This window comes from Olea europaea, chromosome 7 (assembly GCF_002742605.1).
Source record: "Olea europaea var. sylvestris chromosome 7, O_europaea_v1, whole genome shotgun sequence".
NCBI lineage: Eukaryota > Viridiplantae > Streptophyta > Magnoliopsida > Lamiales > Oleaceae > Olea > Olea europaea.
Genome location: NC_036243.1, coordinates 19,984,695 through 20,006,579, shown reverse-complemented (window position 1 = coordinate 20,006,579; position 21,885 = coordinate 19,984,695). Strand labels below are relative to the sequence as shown.

The 21,885-nt window shown below is 36.1% G+C and overlaps 1 protein-coding gene across 4 annotated transcripts; it reads left to right on the top strand.

Annotated features, from left to right (window-relative positions):
- Window positions 1-1,750: 1,750 nt before the first annotated feature.
- Window positions 1,751-20,118, top strand: LOC111397344 (DNA mismatch repair protein MSH5). 4 transcript variants are annotated; one of them, XM_023024215.1, is made up of 35 exons: window positions 1,751-2,223; window positions 2,391-2,982; window positions 3,841-3,872; window positions 3,996-4,090; window positions 4,352-4,432; window positions 4,508-4,580; window positions 5,253-5,316; window positions 6,529-6,683; window positions 6,824-6,925; window positions 6,994-7,021; window positions 7,129-7,160; window positions 7,233-7,290; window positions 7,559-7,645; window positions 8,097-8,153; window positions 8,991-9,092; window positions 9,197-9,241; window positions 10,580-10,657; window positions 10,767-10,817; window positions 10,909-10,990; window positions 11,454-11,527; window positions 11,621-11,720; window positions 12,016-12,112; window positions 12,220-12,309; window positions 12,395-12,459; window positions 12,562-12,620; window positions 16,842-16,918; window positions 17,014-17,100; window positions 17,310-17,371; window positions 17,474-17,535; window positions 18,117-18,170; window positions 18,261-18,346; window positions 18,839-18,870; window positions 18,948-18,971; window positions 19,414-19,529; window positions 19,785-19,938. In XM_023024215.1, the coding sequence occupies exons 2-35, from the start codon at window positions 2,947-2,949 to the stop codon at window positions 19,800-19,802; spliced, it is 2,361 nt and encodes a 786-aa protein (XP_022879983.1). In that variant the 5' UTR covers window positions 1,751-2,223; window positions 2,391-2,946; the 3' UTR covers window positions 19,803-19,938. The 4 variants fall into 4 exon arrangements, with proteins under 4 accessions (XP_022879983.1, XP_022879982.1, XP_022879984.1 ...); XM_023024213.1 differs by having other exon boundaries at window positions 1,753-2,223; window positions 19,781-20,118; XM_023024214.1 differs by lacking the exon at window positions 10,580-10,657 and having other exon boundaries at window positions 1,752-2,223; window positions 19,781-20,118.
- The last annotated feature ends 1,767 nt before the right edge of the window (window positions 20,119-21,885 follow it).

Below are 21,885 nucleotides of genomic sequence, written 5' to 3'. Positions count from 1 at the left end.
AATCCATTTCTTATTTCCTTAGAAAAATGAAGACAGAATATACAATATTGTATTTAGCTGATTCATTTGCATTTATGCTCATCTTTATTAGTCCATTATATCTCTCTGATAAGCAGAATCCACTCTGCCCAAAATTTTACCCGCCCCGACCAAACATAATTTTATAGCTCCGCCTGTGCGGATAACTATCATATGCCATGAACGGTAGACAACAAATAGTGTATCTCGGAATCCCTGTTCATGATGCCAGCCCAAGTCCAAGGAAACCAGCCAAGCAATTTTATCTCGACTCAGCTACCTTTTCAAGAAGTGACAACAATATAGTTTTTGCACTGCAGTCATGCTATGTGTATAACCATGGTTAAAGTTGTCAACCGTGGGTTGGCAGGAATATACACCATTCATTTTAAAAATTATTTTTTAAATCAACAACGCAGATCCTAACAAGATATGGATTTTCAACAAAATTTGTACAAATAACTTTATTCGTTACACTGACGGAACAAATTTAACAAGCTTGAGAGCATGGTCTAAGTAGCTACTATTTACTAGTCCTAAACTCACCTGTGCATTCGAACACCATATTAAAAGGTAAAGGTAGATGGTCGAGAAAAAGGTCTAATTACCGTTTTTTGTATTTCAATAGGGAAGTCAATGACCAGACGAGAGAGAAATGAGTGCAAGAGATGGGAGAATGGGTATGGCTAGAATTAGAAAAAACATACCTTTAAAGGGCTTGGAAAAGTAGCTTACTTGATTGTGAAAACCTCGAATCCAGACGAGTGCTTGATGTTTCAACCAACCGTCAATGATTTATGAAAAAAAAGAGAGGCAAACTGGCCCATAATATAATACCTACAAGAAGAGCCGCATTAATACATATTAAGACCTAGAGTTTCATTTAAAATGGTCAGTCTTGTTAAGAAGAGTGACACAACCTTTTATAAGTTGGTTTATGTTTTCATTTTTATTCAATGTGAGATTTTATCCTTTAACATACCCCAAAGATGGTGGTTCGTTTGAACAGAACGATTTTAAAATTTGTGTGCCCTTCCTTTTTTTTTTTTTTTTTTTTTTTAAAAAAGTGAATTGCTTGTTTGGAGTCTAATGTGTTTTGATACTATATTAAATTAGGGGTTCATTTTGAAAAGTCAATTTTGTTAAAAAGAGTAGCCGAATCCTTTATAAGTTGATCTTTATTTATATTTTTATTCGATGTAAATATTAAATACCATTAAATAGCACAAAGACGTGAGGAAGTTCCTTTTTGACAATGTAGAGATTTAGGCTCGTTTGGTTTAGATAAATCTACAAAAAATCTGACAAAATTTTCTTTTTCCCCATTTTCTTTTAGTTATGTAAATAAAATTTTCTTTCTTTCCCATTTTTGTTAAGAAGAGAAATTTAGAAAATTTACTTTACAGAAAAATGGGAAAAATAAAAATAAAGATACGATGTTAAACGAGTATTTTATAGAGGTTCTTTTACATGTTGCCATAAAAAATAGGGGTAATTGCAACAAAAGCTCCAAATCTTTTAAACACTAGCAGACTTTCCTGTAACCTTTCATTTGTAGTAACCGTCACTCCAAACCTTTCAAAAAGTTGCATCCGAGGCTCTTTTGGATAGATTCCATCCAATTTACCATTGGTTAACCTAAAAAAGCGAGTTTGACCATCTTTTAACTATTTTTATAAGGCAAAATGGTAAACTTGACCGGTCCCTACGTTGTGGCACAATTTTGGTGTTTGTCAAAAAACAAGAGTGCCTCAAGAGCTGAAGCTGGAAGGTGAGGGTGCTCTAGAACTTCCTCGACAACAATTGCTGGAGGATGGAGGTAGCGGTGTACCTAATATTCGGCTTCTCTTTTATCTCTCTAAATTTCATACTTTGCACAAGACTTCATTTTCAAATGGTGATGGCGGGCGAAGGAGGAGTCACAAGCAACCCATACGGCATCGCTTCCTCTTACGATAAGGAGAAGTAGGGGTGGAAGAAAAGTTCTATAGAATGTCGTCCTATAGAGCCCACCATACGACGTCGTACGATCGTCCCCTCACTACTTTCTTAGGAATTAGCACCGTCGCGCACCAACAATAACAACTCTAGCTGGTTGAATAAGCTCGTGGTGGACTCGGCCTCCAAGCTCATCTCTTGTGGGGTTCACTGCTTCTTTGCCTCCATTTTTTTGCAATCGCCTCCTACCTCTTCCTCAACTACCAGGTATATGTTCTAGCGTAATTTTTTTCTCCAGAAAATGGTTTTCATTTTTTTGGTCTTGCATTTTGGTATATTAGTTTCGTTTTATTTAATTTCATGTGAAAATTTCGATTCTAGGTTAAAAATTTTAAACATTTTGATTTCTTACTCCTATATTTTCTTACCACCAGTGCAGGAAGATTCGTAGCCATCGAAAGCAACTACCACTGTGCCTACCTCAACGACATTCATCAGAGGCTACGGGAGCCTCGGTGGGTGTGGGAGTACTGGGGCCAGATCTTGACCAAGGGGGAAATATATCGAGATTACCATTTTATCTTTATAGAAATAGTAAAATATATGATCAAAATCACGTTTTTAGGTCAGTTATTGGTAAATTGAACGGATTCCATCCATAACGGCCTTAGATGCAACGTTTTGAAATGTTTGATGTAATGGTTGCAATAAATGAAAGATTAAGAAAAAATCTGTTAGTATTTAAAAAATTTGAAACTTCTGCTGCAATTATTCCTAAAAAGTAGACCCTTTGAAAGAAGTCGTCACTGGAGCGCCGATTTTTGAACTAAAATCGCTACAATTAAAGAAAAGCACAAGCGCGACTCGTGCTTTCTTACCGCCTTTTTGCTTCACTCTTAACATAAAAGCCAACGGTATTCGAAATTGCTTCGCTCCTCTCTCTTTCTATCCCCTAAGCCCTCTCCCTTTCAGCGCTGAGGTTACAAAGTAATGGAAGAAATCGGCGAAATGGAAGCCGTTCCTCAGGTAATTAATTTTGGTATTTTGTAATTTCAGCTTTCCTTTGTCTTGGAATTTTGTTCTAGTGCAACCATTACTGCGTGTGGACTGTAAGAAGCGCCATTCCTCTCCAAATAATAGTAATGGATTATCATCTCTTTTTCTCTATGAGTGTTCGTGTACATGTATTTTATAATTTTATTCTGATCTGGTTTCTGAGAAAGTAAAGATCGGCGGGAAAACAAAAACAAAACTCACAGAATAATCAATTTGATAATTTCCGAATTGATTAGATTTTTAGACTTGTGAACTGAATTTTGGCTTCTGTATCTTTGGTGGAAACGGCTTGATGTTAATGCATGGATGGGAAGCTCTTAAATTGAAGAAAAACACGGGTGCTTATTTTATATAGATTTCATAGACTCTTCTGGGATTGATGATTTTTTGAAAAAATAAATTTACACTCAAGTTGTGAATTCAAAATGATTAGAAAGAGAAATTTTTATAAGTAGATGGAAGAATAAGAAGACAGGGATGATTTTAGAATATTATTCATAAAATAAATGTATCAGAGTAGAAAAGTTACAATTCCACTTGTTATTACGTTTGAAATTATTTGCGCTTGGATTTTGATATGCGATTCCTCCATTCAAAAAGAAGTAGTTGACTTGCCATAATAAGGGGAAGTCTGACGGTGTTTTGCCTGACTGACTTAATAGGTTTGGACTGCTTTAGTCCATTCTTTTAATGAACCTGTATTAATACACATACTCGCTTAAGTATTCCCTCATACCATATTCAAAATTAAAAAGGTTTTCAGACATGCTTCAAGTGTTCATACAAGATTATTCCTAAACTTATTTTTCCTATGTTTGGATGCGACAGGTCTATATGGCTTGTGTCATGCAGGGTCGAAGGTGAGCAGCTTTATAAAATATTATTTGGTCATGATTATCTTGCAAGCGAATAGTATTTTGGATATTTATGACGAGGTTGAAATAAGAAAAGAAAAACTCACTTCGAATGAAATCATTTTCCAGAATCGGTGTCTCTTATTTTGATTCCAGTATTTGTCAACTCCACGTGCTGGAATTTTGGGAAGATGGCAGTGAAGATTTTCAGTTGATTGATATGGGTATGAACTTTTTACCCCAATAAGATTTGGTTGTGGAGTGTCCAAGCAGATTTTTATGTCCACCCTTTCAGAGTTGACATAGTATACTTGATTTAGTGTCCCTTTTCCTTGGAAAATTTACTTCAATTTTGTTTTTTTCTCAACATAACAATCACGTCTTTAGATTCCACCCAAAAGGTTTAGAAGAAAATGCTCTAGCAGCATGTTTGCCTTCTGGGTTCATGCATCTTATGCAGTTCTCTCTGACTGACTTTGACTTAGTAAAATATCAAGCCAAGCCCTTCACAATCTATACCAGCACTAAGAGTGAAGAATCCTTCTTGGCTGCTTTACAAAGAAGTGGTAAGCTTCTTACCTAATGTCTCATTCAACTTCCCATGGTGGAGTCATTTTTTTAACTCTTTGAAAGTGATACAGATGGGACCAGTGAAGCACCAACTGTAAAGCTCGTGAAAAGTTCATTATTTAGCTATGAGCAAGCATGGCACAGGTGAAGAAATTGCAGAACATTGTACCTGACGTATATCCTTCAAAATTTTAATTTAATTCACTAATTGGGCAGATGATTATCACTACTCACTAACAACAGCCATCTACTACACTTTCTGCACACAGACAGTCTAATTACCGTAGCTACTGTAGCACATTTGGCTGCTTAATCCACATTATAGGAAAAAAAAATATTCACTTCTATTAATCGTGCTTTCACCATTTTCTCAGAATCTAATGAATATAATTGAAGTACGGTTGTAAAGAAGTTGCTAGCAGAGTTATCTGATTAATTCCCCTATGAAGTATAAGGGGATTGATAGATTTTCCTGCAGGGGAGTTTGATTTCCATGCTGATCATATTATTCGTGTAGATTATGGAGGATTTAATCATTCTTCAGTAGAAAAGCTTTTTAGATTTCATCTTGAGTGATGCAGTAAAGTTGCATTTTAGTTTTAAGTTACCAGAGCTCAAATCATGTCATTTGATCAGTTGGTGCTTGATAAATGGTTAGGAATATGGTATAAAGTCTGCGCTTTATATTTTAAGTATTCTTGACAAATCTAGAAATTGTTTCAGAAACTGTTGATCAATCATCACCTTTCTTTAGCATTCGCTTATAGTAATACTTAAGTAATTGGTTTTTTTTTTTAATTTATTTATTCATAGCAGATTAACGTACCTTCGAGTAACAGGAATGGATGATGGGTTAAATATCAAAGAAAGGATCTCTTTTGTAAGTTGCATACTTGCAAGTTTGACTTTTGCAAAGATTGGGTTTTTTTCTTTCTTTTACTCGTTTATTTTTTTAAACACAGCTGATATACCTTTCTCTTACTTTACAAATTGACATGTCCAGTTGTGTGATATCTCTTGGGTTTTCATGATTGACCTGCCCACCCAATTTGAATGTACTTTTACAAGTTGCTTGTATCTTAAGATTCTTGTGCATGATATAAACAAGACATAATCATAAAGATAAAGGGATGCGTATGGATGATAAAGAAAGGATAGAAGTTGGAAGAGACATCTATGATCATGGCCTGGCATAATGATGATGTAGTTGGGGGTAAAGGAAAATTAAAAGAAGAGGCATGTGAGTCTTTGTTCATTTACAGCAATAGACTGAATGCAGAAATATAGAAAGACCCTTTACCTTAGAGAGACCAATTTGGTCTTTTCGAAGGTGTCATTTTTTACTTGAATCACATTTTTTTCTTTCTTTTCCAGCACCAAGTGCATGCAAATAGACCTCAGCATCAAAATCATTAATAGATGTTAATTATCGAAGAAATAAAAAAATTTTAATTGTCATCAAGGCATTTGTAAACTGCTCCCTCTTCTACCTGTTTCTAGATTACAATGTTCCATCCCCATTATTAATTCTTTAAACCACTTCTTTTAAAATATTTCCAGTTGCTAATTTTTCCCCTTTCGCTTTGGCTTCAAAGTTTCCTCTCATACTTCATTTCTTCACCCAACTTTCTTCTAGAGCATTAATTACCTCGTAATGTTTATCTCTTCATCTATTCCTCTTATGGACGGAAGACAATCAACACATTAACAAGCCAATTTTTTATTGTCAATATTTTCACATAGTTCTGTTACCTACCACTTATGCTTTTTTCTCTTTTGGTAAGTCGAATAACAAGCGAAATTTGCTCAACACGACAAGTAGAAAATTTCTGTTTATAGGAAGAAGTGCCATTGGAATGTGATCTAATAACTCTATACAGGAGAGAGTAATAAATTGCAACCCTCTTATTTATGGTCCTTGATCAGTGTGAAGCATTGACCAAACTTTATGAATATGCATATTGTGAATTTCACACATGCCTTAAGTTTCCTTTCTTTTGGTCCTTCTGGACTCAAAATGTTGACAGAAGATTATAGCATGTCTCCCTGTTAAGATTCATAGACATTTGATTGTCCTTTTTGTATACTGCAGCTTAGTTCTATGATGGACGTCCGAAGTGATGTTCAAGTCCGTGCAAGTGGCGGACTTCTTGCCATTTTAGAGAATGAGAAGATAGTAGATACCATGGAACAGCAGGAATTTGGGGCTGCATCAATCATGATTGACTCATTCACTGAAATTTCACTGTATCTTCTCTATTTTACTCTTTTCCTCCTTTCATGAATAATTCCGTACTTGGGTTTTGTATTTCTGCTATATCTGTATACTTTTCTCTCAGAAAGTTGGATTCATTATGCTAAGATGTATGCCTTAACTAATAGTCAAGAAACAATTTTCTCAAAGTCGATTCAGCTGCCCATGAGGCGTTGCAAATATTCCAAATTGACAAACATCCAAGCCATATGGGAATTGGAAGATCCAAGGAAGGGTAAATGCAGCGACATAATATTGATTGTAGGTCTATAGTGGACGTACACTGATATTTTCCTATTGCAGGTTCTCTGTATATGGAATGATGAATAAGGTTTGCAGAGGCTTCTGATTTCTAGACTTGCTATGATATTAGTTGTTATAATATTGCAATCCCAAAAAAAATAAAAATGATCAGAGTGATATACTCTCCTTTTTCAGTGTGTTACACCAATGGGGAGACGCCTCCTGAGGTAAGTTTAAATTCAGATGTGTTATGCTTGGTGCAAGCTTGAAGCCTCGATCTAATATTTGCTCTTAACTAGGAACTGGTTCCTGAGGCCTATACTGAACCTTGATAAGTTGAATGGTCGTCTTGATACTGTATCCTTGGCCTAAATGCATCAAGTCACCCTTGTCATTTTGGGCTTAGCTCATAGTTACCAACATCAATCAGTGAAGGTAGAAATTGAGAGTTGATCTGAATGAGATGAGGCCTTGAGGCTGAGTGCATAAAGGTTATGTGTTGTTTTCGTGAGCATTTTCATGGAGACGATTTCATAAATTACCAAGGAATTCAAAATGTCTTTTTGTACATGAATCTTCTATCTTTGATCTGCATGAAAGGGAAGCATTTCCTTAATGGATCAAGATATCATTCTTTCTTTCTGCTGAAGAATTGTTGGCTTCTTTGCGTGACACATTAAAGTCTGTGAAAGACATTCCCCACATACTTAAGGTACACAATCTTGCCTCTTTTTTTCCTCTTCCATTTAATATATGATTATTGCATGAGTAGAGTTATCCAACATGACCATTATATATTACAACCAGTTGTTTAGGTCCCAATCAATATTTGATTATAGATATTATTTATTAAAAAAAATATTATGTTATCCATCTCATTTTTCTAATAGAGTCCAATCTAATCATTCAACTGATTTAACTGTCTAACTCCTCATGTGTGTTGCCAAAATTGACCATTGTTAAGTTGATGGCAGGAAACTAGCATTATGATTATATAAATTGGTTTTTTTTTTTTTTTAATGGATAAGCTTGTCTAGTTGTTTTCAGGAAGTTTTTAAGAATGAAGAATTCTCCCTGAATAAAACATTCTCTTCTTCTCCATGTTCTGTTTCACATTTTGTATATTCCAGAGATCTTGAGTCAATTATCTTTTGTTTTTATAGAAAATCAACTCTCCGAGTTCTGTGTGTAGGAGTGGTGACTGGTCAGCTTTTCTCAAGGTATGCCGTTTTGCTAGGTTATGGGAAAGGTCGTTACTATGTCTATACTGCTTTTGCTATGAGCACTGTTTTGTCATTGTTTTCCTTTCTTTCTTTTAGCATTCTATCTTGAAGGATTTTGTTTCCTTCCACAGGAAAGCATTTGATAGAGAATATGACAGTATATGTTCTGATATCCAAGAGTTCATGATCTGGCAGAAATGGATAAACGGACTCTAAAAAACACAGTACATGTGCTCTGTGTTCAAATATTTAGAAGTAATGACAAGGATTAAGATTTGCTGCACGGGTATCAACCTAGTTCCTCTTCCAGGATTTAAGAAATAGCAAACTCTCAAGACCTTTTAATATGACATAAAGAGAAGAATTATGTACTGAGACATTACATCTTTTAGTAAAATGAGGCCACCTAATAAACTAGATGTGAATATCTAGCAGTTTACTTTTTCTTTGACAAGAACCAAAGCGGCTAGTTTATATCTGGGCTACGTTGATGTCCAAGGAGCACAAGACATAATAACAAGACTCAAGCATATGCTTATTCATGCTTTTAAGTGCTTATAAGTTGTGAATTTTACAAAATATGTAGATAATAATACTAAGTTGGCAGTCTTACTAAATGTGTGGATAAAAAGTATGTTTAGCCAGCTTTAAAAATAATATTTTAAGTTTTGCCAAACATGGACTCAAACTTTATGTTTGGATGCCAATAGTTCCACCATTCCCCGTCAATTTTCTTTTTATTTCCACTCCATTTCCATTTGTATGCTGTTTATAACCTGTTAAAATATTATTTCTTCTTTGCAAATATGTAACTTTAAGAATTTTGTTTTCTAGAGCATTTGTTCACTGCTGCATATCAACAAGATATTTGAAGTAGGCATTTCCGTAACTCTTCGAGAACAACTTGCATATTTAAACTTGGATGTAGTTGAGAAGGTATTAACTTATTGCTACATATCATTTTATATACAATTATATTACTGAACTCTTTTTTTTGGTCCTCTATTTTATTTTATATTGCTGCCTAAATTTCGTTCCAGGCTGGTATTTACTTCTCCACGGATCTGGCATATGTCTATAATCTGGTATGTGTTGATCTCCCTATTTTTTGTTTGAACAGCTGAATACTTGGCTTTTCACGGTAGCAATAAGGATTTTACCTTAGATAATACATGTAATTAGGCTTTTGTCTCTCATTCTCCAAGAGACCTAAAGTTTTGCCATTTATAAGAGAGAAAATAAATGGATTCATTTAGAGATAGTTATTGAAATTTTCCTGTTTCTTTTGTTGATGATATCCAAAGGGAACTTAGAAAATCGATGGATCTTCTAATGATAAATAATGTAATTGAACAACCTTTCTCATTTCTGCACTTGGTATTAGTAGGTAATGGAGAAAGAATAAAATCCAATCCTGTAAATGCAGATAGTAAGGAAACCTCTGCATGAAATGAAGGGAACCAAATAACCAAAATTCTCAAACCATAGAAGGAATATGTACCTATATTAAATCTTTAGTTTCATTGATAAGGACCATATAGCAAAGTAAAATTAGCTAAGCTGTTACTTTCATAAAATGTCTAATGTAGATAATTATTATTAACTTGACAAATTTACCCTAGTTACCACTATCAGCATGTCGTTCCCTGCCTTGTTTTGCTCCTTTCCACTCTCCATATGTCCTCTTCCCTCTCATAACCATTGTTAACCGATACTACCACCTTTTTTTCACAAGTAACTAGAATGTATTGTGAACTTCTATATTTGCATATGTGTGAGCTTGATTGCACATGAATGACTGTATATTGGTTGGAGAAATTAGTGAAGTAGGGAATTTTGATGAACATGGGGTCATAATATTTGAGATGGGTGGCCAGGATGTTGGGTTGGGGGGGGGGGGTATGGGGCAGAGATTTTAGCAGGGATGGAAGTGATTTCAGAGGATGGTAGAGGGTGCTGAAATTGGTAATAACTGGCAGTTTTGTTTAAGGACGAACATATACATTAGATGGAGCTATTCCAACCAGCTTGGGGATGGCAATCCCCAAGGAGATCTCAAAGAAATTTGGGGGTTTTGTGCTTGGGAATGGTTAATTTGGGGATGATGCACATAATGGGTGAGAACAACGGGGAAGGGAGTTACTTTGTTTCTTGAGCAATTATTCTTAATAAACACCAGCTAAAATCTACTCAGTTGTATAAATTCGAAATTAAAGTTGTTGCTGGCACGAGTTGAACTAATTTAACATGGTACTATGTTATATAACTTTCTTTATATAAAATATGACTGTTTTCTGATTTTTTCCTAAGTTTGCCAGTTATTGGATCAATCAAATCATGAAACTTCACCTAATGTACTATAAGCCTTATAGTTAATAATATATTAATGGTTTTTAATTCGCATGTTGTTGCACATGATGTAGGTAATTGGTGTTATTGATGTTAATCGAAGTAAAGACAAGGATTATGAGACACTAGTAAAAGATGGTTTCTGTGGCGAGGTAGTAATTATGTAGCGTTTAAGGCTTTTGGTTTACAATTAGAGATCACCGTTACTCTGATATCTTTTGTACATTCTCGAGGTTCTGATAAGCTCTTTCCTCCGTTAAGTTGGATGAGCTGAGGCAAATATACGAGGAGTTGCCTGAATTTTTGGAAGAGGTGCTAGCATTTGATTTCTTTAGTTAATCATGTTTGTTTAAAATTTACCGTGTGTGAGATGTTAAATGTAATGCTTACCTGCGCGTTACAGGTGTCATCATTGGAACTTGCAAGGCTTCCTCATACATCCAGAGAAAAATTCATTCCTTGTATTGTTTATATACACCAGATAGGTTGGTTTGAAATTTAATGGTGGATTTAATATTTTAGAATGGTGATGGAATTCAATTTCAATATAGCTAATAATACTTTAAATCTTAATCAGTGCCACCAAGCCATCTGTGTCATTCTGCAGCCTCGAGCTTGCAGATTATTTCGATTACTTTATATTTTTTCAAAATAACTAAAAGTAAAATTTCTTTCCAAATCATGCACATTTTTCGTGGGCTAAGTAATCTATAGAATCTTAATTTGATTATCCTGCACTGGCTTCTTCAACAGCCTATGAGCTGCTTTCTTAACAATTCCTTTCTTGATCCTAACCAAAACAGCTTCACAGGACTTAAAACTCGTAAAGTCTAGGAGACATGCTTTTATTTTGTCTAAAATGAAGTGATTTTAAAGATGAGCTTGGACAGAGCTTTTTCAGGTAAGCTGCACCCTTTTCTGACTAATTGTGTTTGTTCATATCTGCAGGATACTTAATGTGCATTTTTGAAGAAAAACTTGACGAACAAATTCTAGAGAAACTTCAAGATTTTGAATTTTCTGTATGTTGTCGATTTACATGTGCCGCATTTTATCGTACATGTGATCATGATTATCTTATTATCTATCATGTTTATGTTTTGTGCAATGCATAGTTTTCAGACGGGGATGGAGATTCTAAGAAGTTTTTCTACCGCACTGCAAAGACACGGGAACTTGATGACCTTTTAGGAGATATATATCATAAAATTTTGGGTATGCATACTAACATTAATTTTTTTATAAGCCCAGACTTAAAAAAGATGTCAATGACTAGGGATTTTGTCGTTTCTCAACAACAAATGTGGGTGTAATTGTTACGTGGGTACTATATGCGTCTACTATTTTGCAGTTGAACATGTGTGACAAACTCCCACTCTTAAGAACTTGAATGTTAAAAATTTTGCATAACCCATCCATTTGTTTTGCCTGTAACATACTTGTATTAATCTCACATATTATTCATATTGATTCATGCTCTCTTATTTCTCTTTTACTGTTTCTTTCCAAGACATGGAGAGAGCAATTACAAGAGACCTTGCCAAGCACATACTTCAATTCTCAGCACCTATACTCAAAGCTGTTAATTTTGCAGCTGAGCTTGATTGGTATACAGGACTTAAATTTACTGGCAACTCTTCCTTGCTCTTCTCTCTGAAGTTCTGTGTTTCCTCGGTGTTCAGTATAAGTTTCTGATATGGGTATTATTCTATAGTTCTTTGTCATTAGCTTTTGTTGCTCGTCAGAACAATTATGTGAGGCCTATTTTGACCACAGAAAGCATGCTCGATATTAGAAACGGAAGGTTAGAGCTGTCTAGGATTTAAACCACCTTTTTTACCAAATTGCATTCATCAAAGGTGATACAAAAAATTGTTTCTTTCTATCAGGCATATTTTACAGGAAATGACGGTAGATGTGTTTATTCCAAATGATACAAAGATTCTGGATGAAGGTATTTGAAATCATAATGTCTTCTCATCAAAGTAGCTGTAGACTTATAACCATATCATACCCTGTTGATCGTCGCATTAAGGTCGTAGTTTCATCTTTTCAGGACAGATCAAGATCATCACTGGCCCTAACTATTCTGGGAAAAGTATCTACATAAAGCAGGTTTACAAAAATGGACTTACTCCCTTGGTTACGGTTCTTGCTTCATTGTTTTAATTCCCTTATTCACTTCTCCAGTTTCTTAGCATTTAACTTTTGAATAACTTTGTTGTTGCCTGCGAAATTGTCATTTTGTCAACTCTCTTAAGATAGTTGAGTCAATTTGATACTTTTGAGGACATCAAGTTAGTGGTAAGATATCACAAAATGTTCCCTCTAAAAAACTTTCTCCAAGCTTTTCAAAATAATGTTGTCTGTCTAACCCAACTTTGCACATACTAGCATCTTTTTTGACTGAACAAACTGATAGCTCCAAGAATTTTATTATGAGAATTTCCACTGATAAACGGAGATTACAAAAGAGTGAATTTGCTATAAGATAAGCAGATTCTTTATTCAATAATAAAAAGGAAAGTTAATAAGATCAATGGACATTCGAGAGGTCCACACTCTCCAAGGAATCTCCCACTTTTTTGGATGATGGTAACATGCTGATTCCCCTTATTTATATGTGATTTTCCTCCCCAATTATTGCTGTAATTGAATAATTGGTGCTGCTGAAATTAAGTAACTGATTATGAGATTATATAATTGGTGCTGGAATTATGCCGTCTGCTTTTTCTTAATTCCTGCGCCTTTGGTAAGTTGCATGGATTGGGGGTCTATTATTACCTCCCCCCATAAGTTTCACCTTGTCCTCAAGGTGAAAGGAAGGAAACTGTTGCTTGATTACGTCGTCAGGCTCCCACGTGGCCTCAAGTGGTGGTAGTCCTTTCCATTGTATTAAAACATCCAAGCCTCGAATGTTGCTTCCCAAGCCAGGTCGCACCCCAAGTAATGCTTCTGGTTCAACCAACATCTCCAACTCCTCATTCAATTGGCTAGGTACTTCCTTCGCAGCCTGCACTGCCCTTTCTACCTTATGTAGCTGGGATACATGAAATACGATATGAATGTTACATGTCGGAGGAAGAATTAGCTTATAAGCAACCTGACCAATCCTCTAACCAACTGCAAACGGACCATAAAATCGTGGTGCTAACTTCTCATTAGGCCGCGCAGCTAAGGATTTGCTACGATACGGCCTAATCTTCAAGTACACAAGATCCCCAACCTCAAATTGAACATTTCTTTTCTTGCGATCAGCTATGCTTTTCATTCTTGCTTGAGCTTGCAATAATTGTGCTTTCAATTCCTCTAAAACCTAATCCCTTTCAAGGAGCTGCTGTTCTATTGCTGAAACTGGGGTAGATCCTTTTTCAAATTTCAGTAGAGCAGGGGGTTCACGCCCGTATTCGACCTGGAAAAAAGTCGTCTTGCTTGCTGTATGGAAGGATGTGTTATACCATAACTCGGCCCAAGGCAATCAGCTGAACCAAGACTTGGGTCGTGATGACGCAAAACAACGAAGATATGTTTCTAGAGTGCGATTTAGTACTTTCGACTATCTATCTGATTGGGGATGGTAAGCAGTGCTACAATTGAGCTTAGTACCTTGCAAACGAAACAACTCCTCCCAAAAATGGCTGACAAAGATCTTGTCCCTATCTGACATAATGGAGCGAGGTACCCCATGTAGCCGCACCACCTCTTTAACAAAAACTCCAGCCACACTTGCCGCTGTGAAAGGGTGCTTGAGCCCTGTAAAATGCCCATACTTGCTTAATCTATCCACCACTACCAAGATTGTATCCATGTTGCCTGATTTCGGTAGTCCCTCAATGAAATCCATTGCTATGTCCTCCCAAACCTGATTAGGAATCGAAAGAGGTTGCAACAAGCCTCTCGGTGAGAGTGCAATATACTTGTTTTGTTGACAAACTGCACATTGGTTCACATATTGCTGAATATCAGTTTTCATCCCCTCCCAATAGACATTCTCAGTGATACATCTGTAAGTTTTTTGAAAGCCTGAGTGTCCATCGATCTTGTTATTGTGCCCCTCTTCTAATATCAATGGGATCAATGATGACCCCTTAGGCAGGAATAAGCGTCCTTTAAACAATAGCTGGCCATTTACCATCGCAAAGTCTAGCCTGCTAGAAGGATTTTGCTTGAGTTCTTGAATAATAGTTTGTAGTTGTGAGTTTGCCTGAACCTCTTCTGCTAGAGTGTCTAGTTGTACTACTGCAGGAACCGACATTGCTATTAACTCGGTGGAAGAGCTGATACGGGAAAGGGTATCAGCAGCCCTGTTTTCCCATCTCGGCTGATATTGAACCTGGAATTGATAACCCATTAATTTAAGTAGCCACTTTTGATATTCTGAGTTTACTTGCCGTTGCTCCAATAAGAATTTCAAACTTTTTTGATTCGTCCGCACATAGAATTTGTGACCAAGCAAGTAGTGTTTCCACTTTTGCACTGCAAACACGATCGCCATCAATTCCCTTTCATAAGTTGACTTCACCCTTCCCTTTGGATTGAGCGCACAGCTGTAGTACGCAATTGGATGCTATTATTGTATTAGCACAGCTCCCAAGCCAAAGCCCGAAGCATCTGTTTCTTTTGTAAAGGGACGGTTGAAGTCTGGAAGGGCAAGGACTCGCACTGACGTCATGGCAGTTTTCAGTGTTGTGAATGCTTGCTCGACTTTCTCATCCCAGAAAAAATTATCCTTACGTAACCTTTCTGTTAATGGCCATGCTAGTTTACCATAATCCTTCACAAAACGACGGTAATACCCTGTGAGCCCCAAAAATCCCCTCAACTCTCGAATGAGCGGGGACTAGGCCAGTCTATCATAGCTTGAATCTTCGACTTGTCTGCTGCCACACCCCGGTATGAAATGCAGTGCCCCAAGTATTCTACTTCTGGCTGACCAAAGCTTCATTTCTTGCGATAGGCAAACAATTGATGTTGTCTTAATAGTTGCAAGACCCTCCTTAGATGCTACCATTGGAACCAAGCGAGTGCATCTCCTTCGAAGCATAGTCTGGCTGACTCTAATTTCTCTACATCTATTAATTGATTCACCAAGAAGTACCGCTCGGCCTTGAAGATCTAGTCATCTGGATTTTGTCCCATGAAAATCGGCATCTCCAGTCACCTCGCTTTGATTTCGGGTTTCCAGTGTTCACCCGAGCCTCCAGTGTTGACCCAACTGCTCACCTCGACTCCAGACAAATTTTCGAACGGTAGAGCATACTCCGAACCCTTACCTCCTGGCCCCATACATTTTTTCTCTCTTTCCGCTTCTTCCCATTTCGATCTCATGAAGGTGAACTGCTCCATAATTAATTCCATATTTTTTTCAACATTCTGCACCCTTTGCATTTCTACCTGCATCCTATCGATCCCAGTCCGCATCTTCTCCATCTGGCTTTGCAATTTTTGGTGAACCCCTTCTAACTCTACCACACGATCTGATAAATTCACCATCCCGATCGTAACGACTCTGATACCAATGATAGCTCTAAGAATTTTATTATGAGAATTTTCACTGATAAACAGAGATTACAAAAGAGAGAATCTGCTATGAAATAAGCAAATTTTTTATTCAATAATAAAAAGGAAAATTAATAAGATCAATGGACATTCGAGAGGTTCACACTCTCCAAAGAATCTCCCACTTTTCTGGATGATGGTAACGTGCTGATTCCCCTTATTTATATGTGATTTTCCTCCCCAATTATTGCTGTAATTGAATAATTGGTGCTGCTGAAATTAAGTAACTGATTATGGGATTATGTAATTGGTGCTGGAATTATGCCGTCTGCTTTTCCTTAATTCCTGCGCCTTTGGTAAGTTGCATGGATTGGGGGTCTATCACAAACTTTCTGCTTATTGTTCTTAGAAGGCTTGTGATCTTTCTTGCAAAATTGATTTATCTTTTTTTATCAGTTTCGTTTTTCAACATGTGGGTGCAGAGTGGGGAAGAATGGAAAAACAGGCAATCACAAAAGATATTCTATGGGGTTGAGAAACTTTGCTATCGGTACAATAAATTATTCTGGTATATTAATCTATTTTTGGTAGATGGGAAGTGTAGAGCTTTGATTATAACAGATAAAAGAATGATATAATTTTACTATTTTTGTAATGTCATACATGTTTATTTATTTCTGGATAGTATTTTAGGCAGCAATGTTTTCTAGGTTGTCAGTTGCAGATATTCTGGAGGGAATTTTCCTAGGTCTCAGCAAATTATTCATATTGGAAACTGAAGAGAACATAATCCTGTTATATCGGTCACGGACATTTAATGTTATTTTTCTTCTTTAGGTTGCATTGATTGTTTTTCTTTCCCACATTGGAAGTTTTGTACCAGCTGATGCAGCTACTGTGGGTTTGACTGATAGGTTTATCTCTTGGTTATCCAACCTTTTTGAATTTATCTTATTGCAGCTGAATATTATCGTGGAAAGTAAGATTATTATATGTCTTCTGTAAAAAGGATATTTTGTGCAATGGGAAGCAAATTTATGACTGCTGAACAATCAACATTTATGATTGATCTCCACCAAGTGGGTACGATGTTGAGGTATGCTAATACAGAATATGTGCATAATAAACTCTTGAATATCAATTTTCTTTTATTGAGATATAATTGCATGTTGTGTGTCCCATTCAGTGCTGGTGACAGTGGGAATAAAGTGGAGTTGCAAGTTATGTTATGCATATATGTGATTTTTGAACTGTGAATAATTCATGATCTATCCGTGTTTTACATATATATTTACATAAATTTAGGCATGCAAGCTCTCATTCTTTATGTTTATTGGATGAATTTGGAAAAGGAACTCTTTCTGAAGGTTAGTTATTGTGAGAGTACTCGATATTTCTACCTTTTATACCTAAAGTACTAGCGAGTTTACTGCTGTTATTATCTAATATCTCCTTGATACCACTTCCAGATGGTATTGGTCTCCTTGGTGGAGCTATAAATTATTTTGCCTCGAGAAATAATCCTCCAAAGGTAGGTATACCCATCCTTTTCAGATTGTACAACGAGTGATATTTGGAACATTCAGGGGGAAGAAACAATCACCTTGTATATTTCATCAAAGCCATTTTTAGTGCTAAATCCTCTTAGAACCTCGAATGCATTTAATGGCAGAGGCAAAATGTAACTGGATAAACCACCTTTGAAGGAGATGTGCATCTGCCTCTTTCAAGCACACAATAAAATAAAAATTGATTAAACACTACAGCTAGAATCCTCTGCCTTATGTTCAATTATTTCCTCATTTACACATGCTAGATATTTATTAAGACTCTCAATATGCATTAAATAATTAATGTTGGACTTCTCATTTATAAAAGTGTGTATTTTATCACTTCACCTTGTTTTTAGAGGCTGTAACGGGAGTAAATTCTTATATTTTGATAACCACCTAATTGACAACTAATTAAGCTATATATTTTTTGGCTTATATTGTATTGCATGTATTTTCATGGAGAACCTTTTTTTTTTTTTTTTTCATGTGTTGTTAATTTAGTTGGATCCTCCACTGAGTATTCGTTTAATTTTGTGAGGATCCTCCACTTATATTACAGGTTCTCATTTGTACTCACTTGAATGAGATACTTGACAACAACTATTTACTCGAGGTAGCAATGTTATTGCAATGGTTCATTTATTTGAACTTGTACCACTGTCTCCAGCAGGAATTTTATGAGTTCATATTTCTAAATACGCAGTCTGAAAAAATCAAGTATTACACCATGAGTGTGCTAAGCCCAGGTGATAAATCTACAGATGTTGAAGACATCACATTTTTGTATAGGTATGTTATGCTATCATTCTGTGGATGATGGAGAAGATCTGCTTACTAGATGGTGGTTCTCATTTCTTTGGATGCACGGACCCACTCACAATTGTATATGGATTTGGAAGAAAGAATAGAGAGACCGGGGAGGGGGGAAGGAAAATATTCTTGTAGTCAATATCAAAGCGTAATTGAAAACAACCGTCAACCCTCTTTACATAGGGATTAACATGACCTAGTTTAGGTAGGAAACAACACAAGTAAATAAAATCTAAAATTGTCTCAAATTGCAATTAAAAAAAAAAAAGAAAAAAAAAAGCCTCTATTTCTGTCGGTGCCTTGAATAGACTTTTAATGCTGCATCAATATTGCATCTCTTCTTGAATCATTTGTTTACTTTTCACTACCGAATCTTTACTATCTCCATCCAGCATATGCATAATTCTTGCCCAACTCCATTGGTAATCATGGAGATAATATTTCAATAATCTAGTTGTCCTACACCTGCAGGTTGGTTCCTGGACGTACGCATCTTAGCTATGGTAAGTGATTAAACTGTTCATTGAACTCATGATAGATATAGATTTTCTCTCCCACTTACTCGAGTTACATCTTGCAGGTCTGCATTGTGCACTACTTTCTGGTATGATTCTATAGAACTTTGAGAAGCAGTAGTTGGGTCTCAGCATGTAAATCTGTTTTTTCAGAATCTGTGTGACATAGGCCACCAATTTTAGATGAAATTCTGATTTCTGTGCTTTTCATTCTAAAAACTCATAAATGATGCACTGCAGCTCTTTGCACAAGATTATGGGATAACCATAATATCAAATGTTCATCATTTTATATTTGATTTTAGCATTATTGGTTCATGATACAGTAAATTAGTTGCATTTCATTTTACGAGTGGGTTGGAATTTTGGGCTTCTTGCACCTCATATACTTTTTCATATAATATTCTTGAGGTCGAGTGAGTCCTTTCGGATGCTTTAGTTATCGATCTTCACGTGACTGGGTAAGAGTCCATGGACGTCAAATGCATTTGTATTACTTCTCTGACTTTTGGCATCATATAACTTGTACAGGAGTTCCAGAGGAAGTAATAAAGAGAGCAGCATGTGTACTAGAGGCTACTGGTAACAAGAAGAATATAGAGCGAGTTTGCAGTGAAGACATATCTGCTCAAGATCAGCTATACAAGGTGTTAGACAACAATTATTTCAGAACTCTTTGTTCTACGTACTCATTTTCACCCACACATTTACATAATAAAATATTTTACACGTAAACCCAAAACTTTTTCTACTTTTTAATCACGCATTCTTTTAAAATTCAATATTCAAAACTTTGTTTTTGCCAAATAATGGCCTTGAATCAGGGGCCAAGTATCTTCAAATTGAGTAAGCTTGTTTATAACTTTTAATCTATCTAATGAGCGGAATCTAAATGTAGGCAGCTGTGGAGAAGATGTTAGCTTTTGATACTTCAAATGGTGATCTGGGTCATTTCTTTGAAGATATCTTTCCTTCTCACCATGACGAGGATGAAAATCCCTTTAATTCTCTCAGCCTGTCACAGGGAATGGGGTTGTGTAACCGTAGATGAGGTGATACAACTCTATTTTTATATTCATCTAGACCTTTTTATTATGGCCCGTCTAGCACTAGTGTCTTTCTATGATACAATACAGTCTTGTCATTATATTGAGCATGGATTTCTTTTTGACAAAATTTTTGAAATGTAAATGGCATTCTCAGAATCGCAATTTTGAGCACGTCTACTTATACTGAGTCATGCATTCTGCTGGTATGTAATTGTAGTGGAAATCCCTCAATAAGTGTTGATTTCGGGCTCAAAAAACAATCAAATAAACATCGGTTTACCTCGGTTCAACCCAAGAACTCTCCTTCGCTTTGGACTGTCCAAACTCTCTCAAACTCCATAAAGGAGAAGGGTTGCTAGTGATAATAGGGAGAAGAAAAAGCAACAATGGTGGACTCATTCCAACAACCACCAAGCCGGTTGCCCTCTCACCTATCTTGACCTTCTCTCAACACACACCCATACACCACTAAGAAAACGGCGGGGAATATATGGATATATATAGCATAGGTTAGACACACAACATGGGCCAAAGACTTGTGCAAATGGGCTTCTTAAAATCTAAGTTAATTGGCTACCAATTAATCCAAACCACAATCTACTAATCCAATTAATACCCCAAAGCCCAACACTAACCAAGACTTGGGCCATCCAAAAGTGTAGTTCGTTTTTGAGTCGAACTTAGTCCATGGTGTCAACAAATAATCCGGCAACTGTTTTTAAGTCATTGCCCTGATTTATTGGGTATTAAAAAATCCAACAATCTCCACCTTGATTCTCAATAAATCTGCAAGCAATCAAAACACAAAATTTATATTTGCTTAATCAAGGTAATCCAATAAAATTGAAATCACGAACCTTACTTCGTGTTTCCAACCTGAAACATATATCATACCTGCTCCAATACTCACCAGGGCTAAGGTAAAAAAACACTCAAGTAGAAATAAGTATACATAATGAACAAATAATCATGCGATGAAGCTATTATATAGTAATAGGATTACACACAGATCCTTTCAAAATCACGTTCACATAGAACTACAGATCTACACCAAGTTAATCAACATACGGTCAAACACATATGCAACAAATGCATAAATGACTTCACGAAAAATTTTACCATACTTATCCTATCTCATTTCGTGTTATTCCCACCTCGAGAACACATATCTCTTCTCATCGCCCACCATGCTCACTAGATAATCACTTAACTCATGTCTAACTGGCAAGTCACAATAATTTTAAGCTCCCAGGATAATCCTCTATCACCACATTACTTCTCTCAACCTTGATGGATAATGGGTCTCCATCTAACATAGTGATAGAAGTACCTCTCTCACACTCCACCTGATTTGGGTCTCTTTCACAAATAAGAGATTCCAGCATTTGATCACTTCTCCACTCGTGATCCAAATTTCACACTCTACATCTTTCGGTACAAATCACAATGTACCCTAGGTATCTAAACTCTATCTTATTAAAAGACATCCTCACTGCTAGTGCATCACAAACTCACTATGGCAAATCTATACCTTTCGACGACCACAAAGATTAACGCTCAATTTAAATTGACTCGTGTACCACAAGGTTACTCCAATCACCAATGTTCCAAAATCCACAAAGAAGAGGGTGAAGATGGTACTCACAAAGAGAATAGAAGAAAAGAGTTGATTATTTCACTACACTCACAAATGAGACTCACAAAGAGAAATAAGATAATCCTAACATGACTGCCTCACATGGTCTCACAAACCACACAGGCTCATAAAGATAAAAGAGAATCTTTCTTCTCATTACCATACTCTCACACAACTCATAGAGCATATAGAATACGCCACAAATCTTAACCCACTATGCATGCAAACACATTACACAAAGTAATAAAATTACTTTAATTCATGCAATTACACACATCAACATTGCAACATAATTAAGTGTCACATACATGCAGAAAG